The sequence below is a fragment of the Ambystoma mexicanum genome, chromosome 3p, assembly GCF_040938575.1.
Source record: "Ambystoma mexicanum isolate Mex_15411 chromosome 3p, UKY_AmexF1_1, whole genome shotgun sequence".
Classification (NCBI taxonomy): Eukaryota; Metazoa; Chordata; class Amphibia; order Caudata; family Ambystomatidae; genus Ambystoma; species Ambystoma mexicanum.
Window position 1 is genome coordinate 1,118,904,324 of NC_090925.1, and position 23,632 is coordinate 1,118,927,955.

Sequence of the window (23,632 nt, forward strand, 5' to 3'; positions counted from 1 at the left end):
GCGTTCTTTGCAGCAGCTCCTATTGCATGACTTGTTTAGGAAGAGGCTTAAGACTTTTTTGTTTAGATAGGCTGGTTCTTTGGTTCTACTCTATGATCTCCTAGTTCCCTTCATGGCGTGGACCTCCATAGCCTCTGCTGGTTTTGACCACCTTTGTGTTTGTTTTGCTGGGCGCCTTTAAGCTTCCGTGTCAGCGGTTGCATGACATAAATACAATAAAGTAAATGGACACACGACTTTTCTTACCAATGTAAGAGCACCACCAATTAATTGTTTGGAGGTAGGCAGGTCGACTATATTACATTCAATGTCTTTATTTCAGCGCGATACCTTTTTTTTAGTGGCCAGACAAAACAATAGCTGCTTGTGAAGCTGTGAATTACACATCTTCAAATTCTTTAAAGACAAGTGCATTCAATGTCCAAATGGACGTGTTGTCTTTTTGTGACCTTACCAAATACTAGTTGCAGAGTAAAAGTCTTCGAATTCTTGTTAGGCAGGAATAGATTATATGTACTGGCTGTACAGCGCTGCGTTTTAGTGGCCAAACCAAATACTAGTTAGTATTTGCAGATAAGTAGTCTTAGAATTTCTGGTAGGCAGGATGAAATTGTAATCAGGGACCCTAAGTGACAGTGCGATCTTTTGGCCAGATTGAAAACGTATTGCTTGCAAAGTTCCCAATAATAAATCTTACCACTCTATGGAATAAAGAAAGTGCATTCTGTGGTTGTAATACATGGCTACACTACAGATAAACAACCAATTTGAGTGATGTTGGCATTTGCAGGAGGTTCAGGCCATAGTCTCTGGGGCAGAATTGAAAGAAAAGTTACAAACTGCATCTACCGACAAGCTAGGAGAAACAAGTGCATAGGCTCAGGTTTGGGGGTGTTCCTGGTCTACGCTACCACCACCCACATACACTGATGATGCATGTGAAGGTACTGATGCTTGACACAAAGGTGGGAACTCATCTGAGTCAAAGCCACCACAATACACGATTTGGAAACCATTGATAAAGAGTAGGAGAAGGAAGAGGATAATGCAAAGTACAGATATGGGAGGGGCAACGCTCTGCTTCCACCTTTCTAGTGTCTTTTAAAGATAGCTTACCGGGTCTGAAGTGCAAAATGTCAGCATTTAGCCGGCACAGCTCCAACGCCACCAGCACATTTATTGCCAGAAGAGCATAAGACAACATGCCTTCCTCCAGCAAGTATGTACGTGTGGAAGTTCTTCATACTAAATATATATTTTTTAAATTATTTTAATATTTGCATTGCACAAATTCGTTGGAACCAAGCAACAAATTGCACCTGGGTGCAGATGTAATAAGAACCAGGGAGCCAGGTTTATCAGGAACAACTATTCAATGAGAAAGGCCTTCAACTTTTTCCTGAATTCACAAAGGGATTCCATTTTCCAAAGGTCATCTAGCAAGGAGTTCCAAGCTCGAGGACCTGCATAGGAGAAACAACTATCACCCACGGAAACAAACCTTGAAGGTGGAACCACCAGAAGGTGTTGTCCTGAGCATTGTAGGCAGCGATCTGGGTGGTAAGAAAGAATAGTTTATGAAATATATATAGGGGCAGTCTCTTTAATACATTTACTAATTAGGCACAGGGTCTTAAACAAATCCCTTTGCTGTACCTGCCACCAATGAAGGTTTCTCCGACACTGAGAAATGGACGAGCGTCTGGGCAGTGAATACACCAGCCTAATAAACGGCTGCATTTTGAGCAACCTGCAGATGTTGGATTTGACCTTTTGGGATTCTCATTAGTAGGGCGTTGCAATCATCTAATCTAGAATTTACTAGTGCACCAACTATCAATGAGCAATCTTTATCTGAGATAAGCGGTAGCAGACGTTTTTACATTTTAAGGGGGCAATATATAGCTTTTACAATTTCATTTACCCGCAGGTTACAGCTTAAATCTGCCTGCCAAATACATATAAGGTTCTTTACCTTGGATGAAAATGATGTTGGGACCTCAAAGATTGTGCAACAGGACATACACTGGAGGATTTTTGTCTGTTTTGTCTTGATCCGAATATTACAGCATCCAACTCTTTATTTTACTAGCAGAGGATAGCATTCTGTCCTTTGCTTCCGCAGGTTCTCTTAGCCGAACATAGATCTGCGAATTGTCAGCGTAGGAATGATAGTGCAGGTCCAATTCTGAAAAGATATCCAGCAAGGGGCGGATATAAATGTTAAATAACAGTGGGGACAAGGGGGAACCCTGAGACATTGCACATTTAACTGATAGAGAACCTGAGGTATATGGACCCAGTTTAACTTGCTGGGTTCGATTGGTCAAAAAAGATGCAAACCATTTAAGTGATTCATTAGATAACTGAGTCAATGGAGAGTCTTGAGGTAGGAATCTCAAAATCAGCTGCGTTGACGGCTGCTGATAGGTCCAGGATACTACAGGATAAAGACAGCATCTCACCACTGCCCCATCTGTGACAGTGATCAAAGTAACAGACATGCTTAGAAAATGTACAGTTTAAGTGCTTTATTTTGGGACTAACATAGTGATTGGCCAAAATAACAAACAGGGTAAGAATACGGTGCAAATGAAACATCAGGATCACTCTGGTGGCTGTAACGAACTGAAAGTTTTGGGGAAATGAATAGTTCAATATGGCTTCTCTTCAGTCTTGTGACATTCTGGGATAATGACAAATTAAAAGACGTTCTCAAAAGTCTGTATCCAACAAAAACTCTTTAAATAACAAACTGTCGAAGTTCCATTGTGTTTGGGACTTGCCTTATCCTGGGTTCCTGATCCAATCCTCAAACAGCTCAGGTAGCGTGCGGAATGTGGTTGATGCTTCTTCTCCAGGTCCCCATCTCTCTAGTCCATCTGGTTGACCCGCAGGCAAATATCAGGATTTTAGGACAAAATATAGGGACTCAGCCAAAGTTGTGGCATCTTTCACAGACCTGGATGTGGACCAAGGGAGCTAGGGAGGGTGATCAACTAATCTATGACCTCGGTTTACATCACCATCCTTTAGTCAGCATGCAAAGAACCCCTCTCTGAGTAAGGCGGAATTTGGGTGCATCTCTTCAGGCAAATAGTGTAAGGGTTGGGACTTACCCCCGAGATAGGCTTTCGGTTTTGATGTGGGACTTTGGGCTGGCAAGTCCCTCATCTTGGGCGGTCGGCCCTTTGGTTGTCACGCGTTAACCTACTGCCCTAGTCTGTCAATTCCTAACTATGGACTGACTGCCTTCCTACTTTAGATCCCTCCATAGGTTTAGAAGAATTCCTGCACCTGCCTTAGGGGAGCCGAGAGCACAGGTGCTGTCTGTTCTCTGGGGCCACCTTTTCTTGCGTTGCTTAACGAGGCATTACAGCGGAATTGAAAATAAAGTGTTCTGGGGAGAGCAAGATTCTGTGAAATGGTCTATGCCTCTCAGGTGTGTGCCTCTGTGAACAGTTAAAGCAAGAGCCACAGGTATCCTGTGGAGACCCCTAAATTACCTAATCCCAGGTCCCATCAAGTCCCCCTTTTAGGCTGCGGACCTTCCCAAAGGGCAAGTTGGCCCAGAGAGGGTGACCAGAGGACCCTCATCCTACCGTCCCCATTATCCTCTATTTTGGTGTGGTACCAAGCCCCTATGGAAATCCCATTAGGGTCCCCCAGAAAGAGGCAGGGTGCTTTGCCACACCACCTACACTGTGTGCAATAAGATTGTGCACTAAGAGGGACTGTGGGGCCAGGTTTGGTGCCACATTGTTGCAGTGCCATAGGATACAAAACGATGCACAGAACTGGAAGAACCCAGAAGACCTTTATTGCAGACCTCTGGCCACCAGTATCCAGTCACACAGTTTGTGCTGTCACCCTAGAAAATGTTGCTGTTCTTGCGCCATTGCATTAGTGACTGACCACAATGGTGCTGACTAATTATATATACTACTTGTATGTTCTTGTGCCCTGCTATTTTACAAACACAATAATTCATAGTCATTTTCCAAGTGGGAGCACAGTAGAACCGACTGCATCTTTTCAGTTGTCCCTGTCAAAATGAGAACTGGAGAAATTAGCAGTAAGAACAAGTGGAACATGATGCGTTGGATTTGTGCCATCTGAAGATTTTATGGCAGTGGTACAGTTTAGGTTTGCAAATCGCAACCATGTAGACCAACATTTGGTCTGGTTTAACTTTATTCAGTACAAATAACTATATGAATCCTTTTGCAAATGTGCTCACTAATATTTCCATTCTTCGGGCAATGGTGCAACTAAGTGGCTTCTGCAACTCATTGTGACCCTTTTGCTACTAGCAAGCCGCTCCTGCAAAATGTAGGGACAATAGTTTTGGCTCAGAGGGCAATCACTCCACCTGCCCTTTTTCCTAGAAAAGAGCATAAAGGGTGCTGAAGCATATGCCCCTACACAGCATAGACACATGCTGTGGGCGTCAGGCCTTCCCCCACCCCCACCCCCACCCCCCACTGAATGATGGCCATCTAGCAATACAAAGTGTGCCAGCATGATAAATCACTTGGCCCCTCCGTGCCTGCCCAAATAGTGGCACACCCACCGAGCTACCAAAAACGAGTTGCAGTGGTGGTGCTGGGAACAAGGCTCTGCTGGTGGATACTGCCAAACGTGCAGTAGGAAGAATAGGTAGAGGTGCTTGGGAAAATGGGAGAGAGAAAGGGCTCTGAGGGTTGCTTGTGCCGGTGGATACAGGACTGGTGACGGACAGGTGTGTCCTGAGAGGACACACCCTCATTGATGCCACTTGGGTGGGTGCTGACGTGTGCACATTAGAACCAATCACACAATGCTTCTGTTCCATATGCTCATCATTGCTGTGGTGGCAAAGGAGCAACCAGTCTTTGGTCTACCCTGCTTCCTTGGTACTATGACTGTGCCTTTCTGCTCCATCACTGTCTTCCTTCCAGCAAGCTAAAGTGCTTCCCAGGCCCATCATTAGGTGGACACTTGTCCAGGGCCAGATCCTCAGGCCGACAAAGTAAGGTGACTAAAAACCCAATTCTCCAAACTTCAACCAATCACCTTACCCAAACCCAACCACACCTGACCCCCCTACTCACCCTGCCAAACCTAGAAATTCCTCACCACCCCTTGCCCAAACCAGAAAACCCCACACACACCCACTTGTGCCCAATCCAGCAATAACCACCCTACCCCTGCCTAGCCCAACCACCCCTCCTTGCCCAACCCATAAACCCACCACCCATCCTCCCTTACCCAACCACACTATCCGAGCTCACGCAAGCAACCCCCTCTCCGATTCTCTCTCTAGATCAGGCCAGCAAAACCCCACCCATTCTACCGAAGCCTGTCCCAGCAACCCTGTCACCCACTTTACCAAACTGATCCCGGCAAACCCCCTCCTTGCTCACTCCATCAACCCTCATCCAGCCCTACTTAGCTCATCCAATCAACACACTAGCTCACACCAGCAAAACTCCCAACCACCCTTCCTAGCTCACACCGGCAACTCTCTTTTCTGGTGGAAAGGTTTGCATCTAAAGAGCAAGAGCACATCAAGAGGACAGCAGTGGATTTGTTCACAAGGCCGTTGTCCTTCACAGAGAGACAGAAAATACCATCAATAACATCAGCCCCGTCCAACTCATGCGAGGGCGAGCTCCCAACACCAAGCTAAATCCATCTTGGGACATGGAGAACTTTCCCATTGAGCATCCATCCATGGAAACTATAGGATGCATGAATTTCAGAAGAACAGAAAAATGTTTCAGTGTGTGACATATCACCTTTGGCAATTCCAGAGAAGTGGATTGGGGAGAAATCAATGTACCCACAAAAACAGCAGGCACTGATTCAATTACAATGAGCCAGAGAAAGTTACTAGAGTAACTCGCAATACAGTAAGTGTATGTAACTCGCAATATAGTAAGTGTACGTAAGGGCAGAATATGGAACAGAAATCACAAAGCCCTGTTCAAGAAAAGCAGTGACAGCAACACAGGAACAGGAGACATTCACAGAGATGCAATGATCATATAACCGATTCCTACCACCAGCCAAGAGAAGCAAAGCCATCCTCAAAGCAAACAGGACCTCTACTCCCCAGACATAAGCGGGGCAAGTACAGCAACGCAAGAAAGGACTAGCACGAGATCTACACAACATAAGAACATGGTCTATCAGGAACAAGGGAGCAAAGCAGAAGACGTACCGGTAGGAGGGAGCACAAGGTACATCACACTCACAGAATAACACATATTACAAGTTGCAACATATAACATACAATACCCCTATCATTAATCATAAGGATTTTTCAAATTACTGATGCATACTGGGACCCAACAGAGGAACGAGGCTGAAAGCAGAGTTCCTTTAAAAAGTCATGGAACTCCAACGTGTCTTGCAATATCCTTTTTACATATGGTAGAGGGTATTTTATTCCTTATAGTACATGGTCATACGCAGCACCCCCTTTCTTAAGCTACTCTAAGAGATGTTCAAGCTATTGATGCATATAATGAACGTAGAACCCTGTTCGGATTTTTTATTTTTAAACTGCGCAGCTTGTATTCTTTTCCAGAAAAATCGATTAAGCAGTGTAATAAAATGCATCTTAAACCCGTTCTGTGGTTACAATAAATGATTACTTGCAGATGGATAATTTCCTCTCCAGTGATAAACTCCAGCAGTTCACAAGATAATCACTGCCACAAAACGTTACTTATCAATTAATGGCTGTAAAGTGTCACAGAATGCGGTGTTAGAATAAACATTCTGTTCCATTTAATGTACAACAAGCCTTCTGAGAAGTGCTGCTACTGTCCGAAAAACGCATGGCAGCCTTTACATAACATGGGGGTAGATTCAGGCATTGTTGACAAGTAATTGCAGCGACCTCCACCGTAAAAGTACACAGTCCCGTACTGTTCTTTTAATAGTGTAACAGCTACGTGGGGGAGTGTCACTAACACCCACTGGGCCATTGCCTTGGAACATTGTCCCTTTCCACTTTACCTTCCAGTTAAGGTCTTTCCCTTTTCGTCCTTGCCTCACACACTATGATCAGCAAATCCCTGGCTTTGGGACAACCCTGGGCGCTCTGAAACTACCAGGGTAGTGATTTGGAGCAGAATAAAACTTCGTAACAGAAGTGCCAGAACGTATAAACATATTCGGCAGCACTTAGACTAACATATACTATCCAAGAAACCACTGATGAATCGGCACCGGCTTGCAAATGATGTGCTTTTTCTCAGCCTTGGCATTGCCTGGGGTTTGAACCAGCAAAACACAATGTGCTACACGTTCATACATTGGTCCTGTCTGCTCAGCATGTCCAATGCCCTCTCCTGCCAAACTGGCATATCTATTGCCGTCGACATCTGTGAAAACAAGGCCTGCTTACCTGCGTCATCAACAAAGCGCACGTGATCAGGACGGCTGTGAACTTCACATGCTGGAGGCCCATGTTCTAAATGATACTGGCTCGACCCGGAGTGAGATGTTGCATTGATGTTGCTGAAAGTCCAGGGTGAAGCAGAGAAGCCCTCAGCCCAATTTATACAGTACATTTCCTGGCCTTGTCAATTAATTACGTCAGAGAGGCCGACCCCTGGCCTAGACAAAGTCCATCCGTTGAACATGAGAGGTTCAAACTGTGTCCGATTTGGAAAGACAGAGTCCGAGAGCGCACCCTTGTGACCTCGAGTGTTTGCCTGACAAGCACTCTTTTTTTCTGTTAGCACATTGCATTAAAAAAAAATTAACCTTAAATTGGGTCTCGTCCACGAGGCCCTTGTCGAACGCAGTCAGCTTACTCTCTAGTCACAGTTGTGCACTAAAAAAGGAAGCCAATTCCTTGATTTGTATTGCCCCCGTTTTACCGATAGCCTTTTCTCCCCAACACTTTGCACCACAGCCAGAAAATAAATGCATGTTACCAGACTATAGTATATGAATCGGGAACAAACACCAATAATGTGTACTCTTATAGACGGGAGCGCTTCACGGCGCAGGACTCAGCACTGTCAATGTCAGAACATACACGGCTGGCACACGGCTGGCACACGACTGGCAAGAGATTCAAACTTGCAAAGTGCCGTTGTTGAGAAATATGCCCCATGCGATTTCACCGGCTATCCCAATAGATGCGACCAGCGCTGAACTCATTATCGATTTCTCTCAACACCCACCCACCCCTCCCATACAAATATCTGCCTCTCGGAATCACCAGCAGATGAGCGTTTCCTACAACGTTGCTGCCGATGTGTAAAAGGTGCACATCTTTTAAACCTAAGAAGGTGTATATCTTCCATCAGACCTCTTCACATGGCCTGGTGGTCAAGTGTCTCATCCCTGGTCCTAGCAACTTGCGTTTCAGTCCTGGTTTCTAAACCACCCAGACCACAAACATGGGGGCTGCAGTGTCCAATGAGACGACTTGTGGTTTTTCCAGACATTTTTGGACAGGTCCTCGAATCAGTAGCAATTGAAATGAAGGGGACGTCACTTCCAATGCATGTGCCCATCGCAGCGAGATGCCATGGTTACAAGCATAGCACAGATTCCAGGAAGCGTGGCTGAATGGCATTGCTTTTGCGTTCAAAGAAAACCGCGTCCTCCAAGGTTACACTCCCATTCAGGAATATCTTGAGCCTTGTCGCTCTTATTGACAGCTATGAAATCCCGCACATAATAACATGACCCAGCTTTACTGATTCACTAAACAGACCTTCCAGGATTTTGCTACATGAAATGGCCAATATTACGGCATGAAATGGCAAATATTACGGCACAAACCTTTATTTATTGCAGGATTTTTGCAGGACATTTTATTATTAACTGGAGGGTGTAAGATTGCCACATTGCAGGAACGAGGCAGAGTGCAAGGCTACAAGAGAGCCAGGTTATCATTATTATTTATCTTTTATATTAATTTAATAGGAAGAGTCTCAGATGTCTCTGGCTTGGCAGAACAGTGTTTGATTTGGCTACATTTTTGGTTTAATGTGCATGTCTATTTAATAGTATTAACTAAATTGATCATCATCAGTTGTAACGCTGAAAATATTCCCCTTCTATGTTCTCCAATCCCCCAAACACCCACACACCTCTCACCAACACACATCTCACCAACTCTCCATCACAACTTGCATTCCTGAACCTCTGTCATACAAATACTCACGTGCTATGTCACACTGTCAAGTCACAATTTGCACTCCCCAGCCCCTGCCACACTCCAAATCATACTCCCAACTCACACCTTACACTCAATTCCTCCCGCAAAATACAGTCCTTCATTCTTTTGTGCTGCTTCTGCATCTTGCATCCCTCTCCTTTCCCTCTCATAGTGTGACCATTTTTTCATTTTTTAATTTAAAATGTAGATTTTGACCCAGATCCTCAAAAAAGGGGGCATTTAAAAAAAGAGCAGAGGATATGCTATTTTTAGACAACCCATTTTTGGAAATGAGCAGGTCACCTTATTCTGAAAGGTGACTGGGGCATTTCCACAGGCTTGAGCTGTAGCGCAAAGTGTAATTATTTGTGGCGGAATGGATCGTAGTCAATTTCACCGCAAATTGATTTGCACTTCCAGTTACCCCAGGGGTTGGTTTCGCTAAACAAATAAAACTAATCTAAAACTAAACTTCAGCCAAACAACCCAAATGTACCTTTCACCAGCACCCCACCACCTCCCCTACTTGGTCCCCTACAACCCCGCAGTTTCAGATCCGTCTCTCTAACGCGAGTCAGATCTGACTCCATGGGGTCCCTTTTTAGTCATTTTCTTTTTTTCAGTCCCCTGCCTCCAATTTTGAGGAAGTGGGGGACAACCCTGCAATCCCCAACCCCAAAAATACTGAACATGGGGAGCGGGTGACAGCCACGCAACACATGTTCGGTATTTATAAAAATCGATTGAATGGTCCTGGCCAAAATAGGTCAAATTATACCAATCGATTTTTGTCGGTCAAAATGTGTAGTACCTTGAATAGAAGCGCTCTCCTGATAAGTGTTCTGCAAGCTCCCAGCGCCTTTCACCAGGGCTGGACTGGGAACCAAATGTGGCCCTGGATTTTTTTTTCAAAGTGGCCCCACATTTTGCTGAAGGAGCGAGCACAGCGCGTGAGGCCAACTCTTCAATGAGGGGATTACGAGTATCCCCCAAGAAAATGTTGAATAAAATTATCAAAATGAGTGCACAAACCACGATAAATACCATTCGCTCTCTCTTGCAGTTTCTGGAAGAGTTGACTGCGATGAGTGGTTCAGGCCTGTGCTAGAGGGATACCCGATACAGTGCAGCATTAGTGGGACGTCCATTGCAGTGCTATTTGTCGCCACAACATTTCACCTTCGCCTACCAACTTCCTATTTTGGTAGAAGTGGGCCCGTTTTTTGGCCCATGTGGACCAGTTTAATGAGTTACTTCACTATGCGGCTAGTAGTTTTGACCAGTGTTGCTGAATAAATATTCTTTAAATGCACAATTTGCATCACATTTCATCAAAAAACACTGCTTGGGTGCTACTCAAACAGTCTGTCACAAAAGGAATGAATTGCCATTTGCAACTGTGGGCCACGTTTTTATGCCCCAGTCCGACACTGGATGCGCATTATCCCATTCGATAATGGCACCTCAATGGGTCTTTAAGGCTATTAGCACTTTGTGTCCCCCCACCCAAAAAAAGTAAATGCAAGGTCAGCTGTGAGGTAGCGTCGGAATTAAGAATGTTTGGAATGTGGCCAGCAACAGAAGGTATTAACTGTATTCCCGGGATTGTGATTGACTTAGAGCAGGTAATGCTAACATATTTATAAATTGCCTTATTTTCCTTCTCTTAGGTATACAGTCTGCTTTATTGCATATTACAAAAAAATGTGCGTGCAGAATAAATCATAAAGGAGCAATAGAGACATCTTAATGTCTATCATGTTAATAATAATGCCTACGCGTTAACGTGAACATTATTTGAATGTAGCTTTATGTCTTTTCTGAGAGCAGAGGCTGACAAGATGGGACGTGAATCAAACGATATTTCACCACTCCTAATATGGCCTGCTTAGCAAAGATGATTCGCACGTGACCTAAATTGCACTCGTTCTGAAAAAAAGCTCTTCCCTGTTGCCGTTGCCGTCGTTATTTAATACTCGATCATAGCTTATTAAGCACTGTACCGCTTCCTAAATATCACGTCTGATCCCTTCTGCGAATACTTGCACTGGAAACTGCAAGGCAATGCCCCTGCTGCAGTGTAATACGTGTGTATTGACACTAATCTAATCCGCTATATATATATATCGATAGATCGAGGGAGAGGCGCTATAGCTGTATCTGGAAAACAGAAGGAGAGCCACTATGTGCACATTCAGCTTTGCTAAATTCCCAATGTACAAGGGATGTGACATGGGAATTGTGGATGCATTCAGTCAAGATGATCAAATCCGAGTCCTGTGAGAAGAGCATAACAGCAGGGAACTCCTTGGTGAAGTCCATCGACCTCACAACTCCACCCAGCACTAATGAACCTGCGTCCTGCACCCTAATCATGAAACTTTGACAGGAAGGACATCTTCAGTATGTGAAATCGCCACATTCATTTCCTAGGTACACAGCCCTAAAGCAGAAATGAATTGTCACTCAAGCTGCATCATTTGATAAAGTGCTCATTCGCATGCTGCAACGCGTGAACGCGGTGTGAAACAATGCATTTATTATACATACGTAGATAATAGACATATGATAAATGCATTTTTCACCCCGTTCACGTCATGGCACTGACAGAGCCAACGGCGGTCCTGCCGGTGGGCGTGGGCCGCTTCCCTCAGTATTGGTTTTCTGGTTTGTTAAGTAAAGTGCTATGTCTCTGTGGTAGTGTGCTATCGTTTAGAAGGATAGCACAGACGTAGCACTTAAACTTGAAAACCAACACTGAGGGGCAGGGCAGCGGCCCACCAGTGCGTTGCTTCCTCGGCAGCACCAGTCACCACAGTGTCTCTATGCCATTCGCCCAATGTGGGTTGGTAGTGCCGGTGGTGGAAGGGGCATGCCTCGTGCACAGACTCCCACCATCTATCACAGTGTTTCGGACTGCTCAGGGGAGCGTGGCAGCCCCAACATGGTGTCAACGGTGCCACTGCCAAAAGAGATTACACGGCTTCAGACCAGAACAACATATGGGGTCAGTTCAAATTATACGTTGCCTTCAGCAGGATGAAAGGCAGAGTCACCCATTTCAACTCTGGAACCTGTGATCTGCAGAACACAGACCTTAGTTGCAAGACACCCCCAAAGTCCCTCCAGCACCAGAGTCCTGTTCCTTCAGGAGCAGGAGGCCTGGGGTTCAACAAGGACGATGGTAAAAATGTTGGGAATTCTCTGTAATATATTACTGATTGTCTGAGCCTTCAGCTGAGATTCAGAACTGCACCAGAAGACTGGTGTCCGAGCCTCCCTGGATTCAGGGACACGGTCACAGGGAAGGCAGTTAATTGGCCACCATTGGTCTGAGCCAATTAGATGGTAATAATAAAAATAAAAAAAAAGATCTTTGGAAAAGGCCACTTTAATGGCATACTGCCTCTAGTGGATGTATCTTCCACTTAAAGCGCAAAAAATGTCTCAGCTAATGTGCTGCCACCATGCCACATATGAGTTCCTGCCTCTCGTGGCTGACCTCCCCATGGGCCTGTGCAATGAAAAGGGACTGCCATTCAGGAAGACAGCGCCGTCCCTCGCTAGGGATGAAGCATAAGCGCACAATCCTGCTGCTGTTTCAAAGCCGCCGGACAGTAGCATACCAGGGCAGGCCTTTGTGCGGAGCCGGTGACAAACTGGCGACCTACAGAAGAGGAGGAATGGAGTTTGGAACGGGGGCTCGGGAGCATGAGTAAGGCATACCCCCTAGCTGAGAATGTGGCTGTGGTTAACTGCTTGCTAGTTAAACACGTATAACAGGCAGCCACCGCCAGTCATCTCTGTGGAGGCTTTCGATCCTGCTATTTACTTTTTTTTTTTTAAAGTACACCCACATTTAATCAGTTATCAATAGACTATCGCCCCCGTCGCACCCAGCTGCCCCCTCCAGCCAAGGCCAGCCCAGCAGCAGCCAGCCATTAACAGTACGCTACACACTAACCCCCCCCCTCCGCCCCCGCCTCACCTACCAGAACTACCGCCACCACCAAGCAATCTATCTTAATTCATCCTTTGTGTCAATGTGAAAGCAAGATGTGAACAAATGCATTTATTATGCGTCGATAAGTATAATAAATGCATTTTTTCACACCCCAGTTCCGGAACCGGAACCAACTCCATGTCACATCTGTTCTCACCTGGTCGCTCATCGCCGGAATTCGGAAAGCAGCCTGGCCTGGCTGCGGCTGCCTATCCAGAGTGCAGCCAGTGCACGCTGCACCTGCGCAATGTAGAACAGTCTTAACTTGAGGCACGTGTGGTTCTCGGGGGCGGGTCCCCTCAGACACGCTGGCGCAAGCCAGCGTCACCATCAGCCCAGCCCTGCAGAAAAGAAATGCGCACCAACCAGGGCAGCCAATTCAATGCGATCTACCCAGGCTGACGAGATCGTTTTCAGGCCTCCTAATTCTGTATGCTTGCGCCAAAGAGGCCCTATGCCCTGAGGCCTACCGGGGGATGCCCCGGTGGGGCTGGGACAGGCCCTTCAGGGGCCTTCCACTGTAAAATGCGACAAAAAAAAAAACACATTTATCTTGCTTGAGAAACAGAAATGCAAGCGACACAGCAGCTAACAGGGTCAGGAAAGACCCTGTCATGCAGTGGCACCCCCACATCCGTGTGCGTAGGGGTTGCCTACATTTTCTGCAAATTTAAAAGTGCATCTTGCTTTGAAATGTGGAATGCGCTTTTAAATTGGCAGAAACGCTCCCCCGATTTGCTCAAGAAGGTGATAAAGGCCATCTGAATGGGCACGCATATAAAATGTGCCCATTCAGGTGTCCCTTGTGGATTGGGCTGCTCTTTTTTTGGGCACAAGTGTTGAGATGTGTTCGCGCATTTCATTTTTTGCATAAAAAAAAGTTTTGAGAACCTGGCACCCTGAGTATTTTTTTTTTTTTTAAACAGTAGTTTTTGCAGGTTTAATTTTTTGAAAAACTGCTGTTTTTGTGGCATTTTGCACAAAACTGCTGTTTTTGTGGCATTTTGCACAAAACTACTGTTTTCGCAGCATTTTGCAGGATCGCAAAATCGCTATAAGCTGGAGGGTGTGACTAAAATGCATCTTAATGCTAAAGTTGTGTTGCTTGTATGCACGCTTTTTTTCAATCTTAAGGTGTCATCATCATACAGACCATGATGTAACAAAGAAAGGATGCATTTTGTAATGCACAGAAAAAGCCTAGTAAATTATGGCTCAAGCTCTGTTTTGTACTTGCAAATCATAGTTCATTGTATCTGCTATTGTCTGTCGAATAAACACTTCTCTAAGTTTATGCAAAATATTTTGTGTGCAATTTCCAAAATCTATGCCTGCTTACCCTGAAGTAATTTTAACAGAATAGTTTTGTACATTTAAATGTTACAAAAACGGAGCCTGAACTTGTGTTATATGACTTTATAAAAGTAGTCCGGATCAATGCATTTATAATAACCTCATTGTTAAATGCTTGGTATAGTACATGAATGGTTTATTTTGTATATTGTGAAAGTATCCGGTTGCTCGATTAGCATTAAATCGAATTATATAAAATAACAGGAAAAATGATATCATATGGTCTTGCAAATTCATACCGATGGCAAATGGCGGCTGTTTGAGATGGAAATAAACTCCTCTGGTAAAGGAGTCTGTTTAAGATTTAAAAATTAAGCCCGATTTTCGAAAGCTACTCGAGTGATGGCAGAGATTCTATAAACTGCAGACTGATTGGTGTGCCCACTTAAATGGCTCTGAAACCTTTGCCCGATGAACGCTGACGTAATACAAAGTACGGTAATTGTGGGAGGGGTCATTTCAAGGAGTTAGCAACCTTCTCTCATATTACACATTGGAGGTGTGGTGGTTTTCATGCACTTGTTTCTTCAGTTTGCCTGCAAAAATAAAAACTAGGAGAGGTTTTAATTTGCGTGGAAATTTGCACAACTGGATTCTCACGAGATGCAGAAAAACTGGATTTACATTAGGGATTATCAACCGTTATATTTAAACAAAAATTGATTTTTAAAACGATGGTCTACGCCGTTGTTTCAGAGACGAGGCGCCAAAGGACGCATATTAGCCAACAGTTTTGTTTATAATCTTGGTTCATTTAATATAATGTGCAGCTTTAAAATGTTCATTTATCAATATCAAATGCAACAAACAATATTATTAAAAGTGAAAGAAGCTCCAAAGGTCCACAGCTGCTTTGAATGCTGGAACAATTCATATCAAACTATTTGTTAGACATTCAGATAATGATTAATTACTTTAAATTAGGGGTGTAACTTCGGCTTCAAGTAAGGATTCCAGTAAGTGTTCAGACAAAGCCGAATAGCTGGCTTTCAGCCAAATACTTACTCGAAGCTGAAGTTCAGTACAGCCCTAAGGATAATGAAGTGTTGCAAAGACATTCTCCTTGTACGAGGCGGCTGGTGGCGTTTCAATACATTCTATTGAGTACCCATTGGCCTCTGTAGCAAGAACCCAACGATCTAACATTATGCCCTCCCATTTCTGGTTGAAGTGTTGTGTGTTGATGCATGGGAGGGAACATTCATTGGAACGTCATTTGGGTACAAAATGTATGCCGCGTGCTGAAGGTGCCAGTTTTGTCCTAAAGATTATGTCCAATCACAAATAAACCTCAACATCTCATGTTCCTTCTTTGTGGTCTTAAGTTGATCATCAACCGCCTTTCCGAACAGGACTGCATCTTCCATTGGCATTTTGATAAGTGCCACCTGAGTTTCGGGTGTAAACCGAGAATTATGGAGCCACAAGTGTCGTTTAAGTAGGGTTCCCTCAGCAATGACTCTCCCTGAAGGGTCAGCTGGGTCCAAGACATTCTTTAGTATGTTTTATGACACCCATTTTCCCTATGTAGAGATCTTGATAAGGTGTGATCTAGCAGGTTCAGGCCCTGATTCAAGGTGTTTGAGCACCTCATCCAATTATGTATTGTAACTTGCAAGCAGTGTGGTATGGTTTGCCCCAGAGGTAGTTATGCGTTTGCCTAAAGTGTATAGGAATTTGCACTCCTTGTTAGGGGGTGCTTCTGAAGTGTGGAACAACAGCTCTCTTTGTGGTAGCGTTAACTACCAAGGAGTCCGGTTTTACACGTCCCCTATTGCCTGAAGGTGAAGGTATGAATTTGTTTTCCCACTCTAGGGTTAACTGCCCTAGCAAGTGAAATTGACATAAGACATAGGCTTATTATCAAATATACCAAAGGAAGGGCCTGGCTGACTGCCTTATTTTCGTTTAGACTGTCTTCCAAGACATCAGTGCCGTCAACAATTTGGGGTTGAAAGACCTAATCAAAAATGTTCGAGGGAGAAAAGACTGAAGATTTTATTTTTTAAATCTTCTGTCTTTTCTCCCCTGAACATTACTGACTTGCCACACCCACAACCCCACCCCCACCCGCCTACTTGTCTTGCCTCCAACTTGCTGATCCTGCCACGCGTGTTCCCTTTCACTTTCGTGATCGGAAACTGGCGCTGCAGGGTCCTTTACTTTTTTCCCCCAGGACTACGGGACATCTGCGTGGGACACGCCCGCACACAGTATAGTGAGCAGGGGTTGCGGGGGACACGCCCACAGTCCTTTTGTTTTTAAAGTCAAACTTTTCATAAATACCATATTTAGGTCTTTTGGTTGGTTAGGTCATTTCAGTCTTTTTGGACGGAACCCTGTCAACTATGGCTTCCTCAGTGTGAATATGACAATTATGAGAAGCCCTTTTAAGTGGTTGTACAAAAACTGATGATCAATACGAGATGTATGTCCAGTTTCAGGTGCAACTTCTGGATTGTCAATGATGGTGACATGCAGGTCATACTGGTAAAAATGATCAGGGTCTTGACTAGAGTAATCTTGGTCTAGATACTATACATCCTGTTCTGTCTGATTATCCCCTTGTAAGGAGTCATGGGAGGTGTCCACAGATGTACGAGTGGGTGATGGAAGGCGCCAGGGTGACTTAAGCAAAGGTTGGGCTGTCTAAGGGTTGACACATCTCTAGGTCTTATGTCTCGTCCATTGTTTCCTCAAAACATTATTTTGTCCAAGTCCTGGTCGGAGGTGTTTCTGCAAAAGGGAACACAATTGCCTTAGGGTCCTCCTTTGGTCTTTTCTTCTTGTGAAGAGATTGTGACAAAGGAGAATGGGCCTCTTTATACTGGTGTACCTCTTAAAGGGCAGCATGAGTTTTATGATTTACCTTTTATGGTGTTTTTCTATCAAAGCGTGACCTTTTTGCTTTTTCGATGCCTCCGAACCATCCATTAAGTAGGTTTTACACATGCCCATTGCCGCTGAATGTTCTTTGTTGCCTTGCAGTGAACACTGTTGCGAAATCTCAGCAAGCTTCTGCAGTGCTTGGTCAGTAGGTCGCAAAGCCCCTTCTGCCACCGTTCAGCCTTCTTTCGACACTTTCAGGGTAGCTGGTATCAGGCAACAGGGTGATCAGATATAATGTCAATGAATAAGGGATCATCTCATGGAATCTACCAGTTCAGGATTCGAAAATGCTGGGACCTTATTTGCTCCTTCTTCTACCCCTAGCAGAGTGTTAGCTTAAAACCAACGGTTACCAGAATTTACCTTTAGCTCCTCAGGCCAACTTGTGCCTTTGAAACATGCATGACATTAACTGAGTGTTGGGAGTGTAAATAAAGATGAATTAGGAAACATTTAAATATAATGGATCATAAATAACAGGCAAAAAGTTAAGATGTGCATCTCATGCGATTAGATTTGCACTGCGCATTGTTTCTTTCCAGGTTCCCCAGAGGTAGTTCCTGCATTCTGGGTGATTCCAGATACCCAGGAACTGGTTTTATTTCCTGCTCAGGGTCTAAGTTTTAACTCTGCAGTTGCACAGATGTATGCAACCAGCAGGTCACAAAACCAGGTTTGCCATCTAGAGCATCTGTCTGCATGATCATGTACATTTTGTGTTTGCTCGGCACTACGACATCTAGTTGACAATATGGTATTTAGAGACACTAACCTAAACTTTACTCTAAAGCATGGAGACAATGCAGTTTTTTTACAGGAGCAATACTGTAATTATGCATTATGTAACAACTTAAAGGAATAGAAATGCTGTCTTTAAAAACAAGTTAACATACTGGTCATTGCCAGACAGGCTATAGTTAGCTTAAAGTTAAAAACTTGTAAGCAATGGTCCATGCACACCATAACTCCCAAAGTTAATAACCCCTATTTAACACCTGGTGGTCCCAATTGAAGGAAACAAAAGTACATCACATTCATAAATTAAATATTCAAATGTTTCACAATGCCAACTGTCTCTGCCACAAATAAAATACAGTTAGCTTAATAAAAGTATTGCTCCCATTACTTTTGGTTTGCCATCATTTGAACAACAAACACAGGCCTTTGGCACTTACAGAATGGAGGATAGGATTACTGTTGCACTCTCTCCATTAGCCCCTTTAAACAGAGAAGAGTGGGTAGAGCCGTACAGGCAAAAGGATTGCAGAGCGGGCAATACTTTCATTGAACAGGGCAAATCAATTAGCTAGATTTGCTACACAAGTGTCAATAGCAAACCTATAGACCTGTATATTATAGCAAATGGCTATGAGACGCTGCTTATTTTATGCCTTGATTAAAGAGAACGGCGCCAGTTGCAAGTCCCCAGTCATTGCTACAGCGAGACATGAGTGATGAACTGAATGCGCTCAGCAAAGCATAAAAGTATGTAAACATGGGAGAAGGGTATGGGACCAAGGGTAACATGCTCAAATGCAACTAAATAAAGAGGAAATACATAACCGTGGATTGAGATAAATGAAAGTGCACCTTAGGAGTGGAACTTACAAAGCAGGAGATTAGCAGAAGCATAGAATAAAATTAAGGCGCTCATTTGTACTGGGAAGAAAGAGCATGAATAAATTGTCTGCCAAGTCAAGTCAAACAAAATGCACATCCAGTCAAACATGTTGACATTTCAGAATGTCTTTGATAATATTGCTATAGAAAAACTCAGTTCAATGAATAGCAGCTACTAAAAGGATGAACTAAATCGGTGTCCTCGAATACCAAGAGAAAACAACGTACATAAAGTCAAACATATCATGCAAATCATATCGACATTACGAGATTATTTTGATACATCTGCAATAAAGCAAACATGGAGCGGAGTGATTTTTTTTATTTAAAGGATAAACTCCAAGGTAGTGTCCATGAATGGGATCCTCTGATGCTCCTAGAACCATTGCAAATTGAGACCTTCATTCGTGCTTCCCGGCATAAGAGTCCAATCAGTGCATCCAAAAGGCGTCCTACTATTCCAATAGTTTGCGAATATCATCTTTTATATGGGTTTTGTTGATCATTTGGAATCTCATCTGCGCAATGGAATTCCATTCTCTTTGTGCTGCCAAGCTACAGACGAGTTTGCATGGTTAGTTCTTACCAAAGATTTGTGCTCATTCCACCTGGTTCTTGCCTTCTAGGACACACACAGCGAGGTGTTGGTGTGTTAATTTGCTCCATCAGTAGATGGCACAGGATTTTGCTGTGCCTATTAAGTAAAACCTGGAGGAGTTGTAAATAAATATTTAGTTCTGTCATTCTGGAATATATTCCAGTGTTTAAGAATGCCGCTCACCGGGAGAATCTCCCTGTTCCAAGAGGACGCTACTTCCTAGATTCTTATAGGTCTTCCTCAATGCCCCAATAGATTTCCCAGTTGATACTTCCGAGAATAGAAATCTGAGGTGTCACAGTTCATATGGGCAGGTAAACAACCCAGGGTCTCTTGGGACAAACTGGTGACACTCACACATGAGGGGGGCTTAGTGCTGCCAGAATTATAAACTCATTACAACGTGGAACAAGGTGGGTTCCTCCAAGATTGGTTAGAGGTGCAGGGGGACAGAAGGCACGTAGAAGTGGAGAGCGCAACAGCGGCTCATTCGCTTCTGCGTGGAGTCATCTTCACAACACCCGACGGGATACAGCTCACACACACGGCGGAAGTTACCTGCAGGGCATGGGCTCGTATGGAACACAAGTCCAAGGGAGACGTCCTACTGAACAGGCTGGGGGTGTCATGCTATTGAGACCATTTTACCGAATGGGATATATCCAACAGTGGAGGAGCTGAGAGGGATGGGGAAACTTTCAGCATTGGACGCATTTATAAATTACAGACTAAGGGTGACCATGCAGCAGATGCTCCTGACATTCCATAGACAACTACAGATGCCCCCATCCTGGACAAAACAATCCCAGGCACCATAGGCCTTAGAGTGACATCAGTGCTGTACACAATGAGTCTTACCTTGTCAGCAGAGACTAAAACCTCCCCCAGGACTAATGGGAGTCGTCCCTGGGCCAGGAGATTTCTGACACGGTATGGATGTATCTTTGCGAGGGGACGAGAAAAGGGGCAGTCAGTGCCAATCTCAAATTAATCCACTTTAAGTACTTGCACCAGTTTTATACACCAGACCAGCTCAAGAGCTTTTTTCCACTGATAAGTCTAGCAGATGTGTAAAATGCAGTAGCGAGGGGGCCGAATTCATACACGTGGCGTGGGACTCCTCCCATACGGACGTTCTGGACACGGGTCTTTGAGACGATCAGTGGGATAATCGGGACAAACACAGAACCAGATTCACTAATAGCGTTACTGGGATTCACCCAATCAATCCCCCAAGAGCATGCAGAAGTTGATACGATTGATTCCGATTCTAGCCAAAAGGTGGATAGCGATTCAGTGGGGTGGGAAGCAGAGCAGTGGAGACCATATTTTGTTTATTGTAGTGACATGGAAATGGGGCATGGCGCCCTAACCCGCATGCAACCTGGGGTTACAGCTACGTGGAGCCACTACATACAATATCTAATGAGGAGTAACTTTAGCACAAGCGATGAGGCACCACACCACCCGGAATGAGAATTGGGATGTGAAACGGGAGTGAAGTGTGGTGGTGGGGTTGGGGTGGTGGTGGTGGGGGGGAGGGGGAGTAGAGGGGAGGACAACAAATGTGCATTCATAGCTGATTCTTTATCGTAGCATGATGTGGAGAAGTGTTTCTTACAATAGGTGTAAGACACTAAGTTGGATTTAGATGCGTAGGTCCTTGACTGAAGCACACTGTATTCGTAGGGGGGAGGGTGGGCGCGGAGGGGTCTTGTTGGCACTAAAGTGCTAGTTGTATTGCAAAATGTCAATGAAAGTAAAAAAAATAAAAGTTGCCGCTCTTCATTTTATTTCTCTGTAAAGAGACGGTCGAAACATGTACCAGTTAGGTTTTGCTTTGTTATCTTGACCATGGCATAGTGAATCTTGTTCTGGTCTCTGCCTTTTCTGTGGCTAGTTTGAGCTGGTTCTCGCGACTATCCCTGAACCAGTTGCATAGTTTACTGAATACTTCAACATTGTGTAGTATCGCTACCAATCCTTTCAATTCCGAGTAATTGGTAGTATGGGAGACTAATGTGTAAGGGGGAATGGAAACAACCAGTGGAGTACGTTATTCAAGTCTGTCTTTAGTAAATAATGTGGTGGATAGCCTTCCACCATCGATTGGAACACAAGGCATCTAGGAAATATACATGTGGTTTGCAATGTCGGCACCGAATTGAATCGGTCCATAAATAGCATTGATTTATAGTAGGCAGTCAGATAGTGCATGCAAAGGACCATGCCAGATGGAAAATATATCGTCAATGCACCGACCAACATTTTAATTACTTAATGCCATACTGGATGATGCATGTGTAGTGTCTGGAACCTGTAAGAAAAAATCCTGGCTACTTTGCAAGCTCTGTTTTTTGGGAAAAAGTGATTTCCACGCTAATTGCGGTTGATACAGCATGGGTTTTATTTCAATGTGGACTCAGTCCTAGTGGTGGTCATCCGACACTTATTTTACCCTCGTGGGCCTTTATCAAGGCAAGTTTACAATGGTCCGGAGGGCCCAGTCGGGGTCCTCTTGTGGTTGAAACAGTTCTGGGATGGGCCTGCATATTTCAGTCGCGGCAGCGGATGCTTGTTCAGTGTTTACCGAACCAGTAAACACCGGACCATTGTAAAACAAAAAGGAGCCTGGCCTGGAGTGAAAGCAGAGCATCTGGCACAACTAGAGTCAGAAAAGGTCTAGAGCAGTCGGGGAGGACTGCATCCCAGACTGGGAGACCAGACGGCAATCCATAGTAGAAGAGGGAAGAAAGTGGAGAGCCAGTAACGCCAGAAGAGGGCACCCGGTAGAACAGGTAACACCTCCCCGGGGGTGCGGGCGCGGGAAGAGCGGAACACACATCGAAGGCCAAAGCTAATGCCGCAGGAGGCACCATCCCCACCTTGTGGGTCACACAAAGGGAGGCAAGAGGCATCCCGAAACCGAACAGGGACATGGAAGCGCACAAGGACCCGATGGCAGTGTCCTTCTCCCGGTTGGACCTACACAACGACCTCATGAGCTTCCAAACATCCCTCAGAAAGACTTTCCAGAACAATTCCAACCCATGAGAAAGGAACTCACAGCCTTGTCAGACATTAGGCAGGAAGTGGGCCGGCTGGGGGAAGAGGACGGACCTCCTCGAAAGGGGCCTCCAGGAAGTGGACAAGGACACAGCACAAGGCAAAGCCCTAGAGCGCCTCAATGTGGCTACGCACAGCTTAGAAATTCAGATGGACGACATGGAAAACAGGTCGAGAAGAACCAACAGATAGAAAAGATCTACTGGGATCTACTGCAGACAAAGACCTGAGGGCGGAGGTTAGAAATATCTTTGCGGATATTCTGTGGAACACTACCTTGGATGAAATTGAACTTGACAGAATCCATAGGACAGGAAGAGCGCAAAGGTCACAGGAGGTATGTAGAGGGATGTTTTGGCAGCCTTCTCCCGATATGTACAGAAGGAGGCGGTGCGGGCGAAGGGACTGCTGTGATACCAGGACACCACAATATCAATGATTTGGCCGGCAGCAGACTACAAAAGAGGTGGCAGATTGGTCCAGTGGTGAGAGAGTTGGCTTGCAAGGGCATCCGATACAAATGGACCTTCCCCTTTGAATTGGTATTCAAGTGGGAGGGGGTGCAAAAAGCGCATCACGATGACCCAGGAGGGGAATCGACCTCTTGCAGCTGAAGGAAACTCAGATTAATCCAGGAGATACCTCTACCGAGCAAGAGAGCCAAACGAGGCCTAAACCACGGCACTGGACAACAGCAGGAGGCTGCAGGAGAAGACTCACCTTGCGAGTGCCACGAGCGGAAGAAATAGGAGGGGACAGGTCGGCAGAGTGATAATGGCCAGCCCAGTGGGTCACTCTGGTGTAAAGGTACAGGGGAGGGGCTGGTGGTGGACTATTAAGACAGATAAACACAGCACAACCAGAGGGAAGAGACACGCTCCATCTTGATTTCAGTGAGGGCAATTAAGCCTGGGGAATGGGGGGGGGGGGG

The 23,632-nt window shown here is 44.9% G+C and overlaps 1 protein-coding gene across 1 annotated transcript in view; it reads right to left on the reverse strand.

Annotated features, from left to right (window-relative positions):
• LEAP2 (liver enriched antimicrobial peptide 2) overlaps positions 1–7,543 on the reverse strand; it is a 51,627-nt gene extending 44,084 nt beyond the window's left edge. Inside the window, exon 1 of the mRNA XM_069650044.1 lies at positions 7,400–7,543. Within this exon, the coding sequence (XP_069506145.1) occupies positions 7,400–7,462 (63 nt within the window). The 5' untranslated portion in view covers positions 7,463–7,543. The remainder of the gene's footprint in view (positions 1–7,399) is intronic.
• Positions 7,544–23,632: the final 16,089 nt, after the last annotated feature.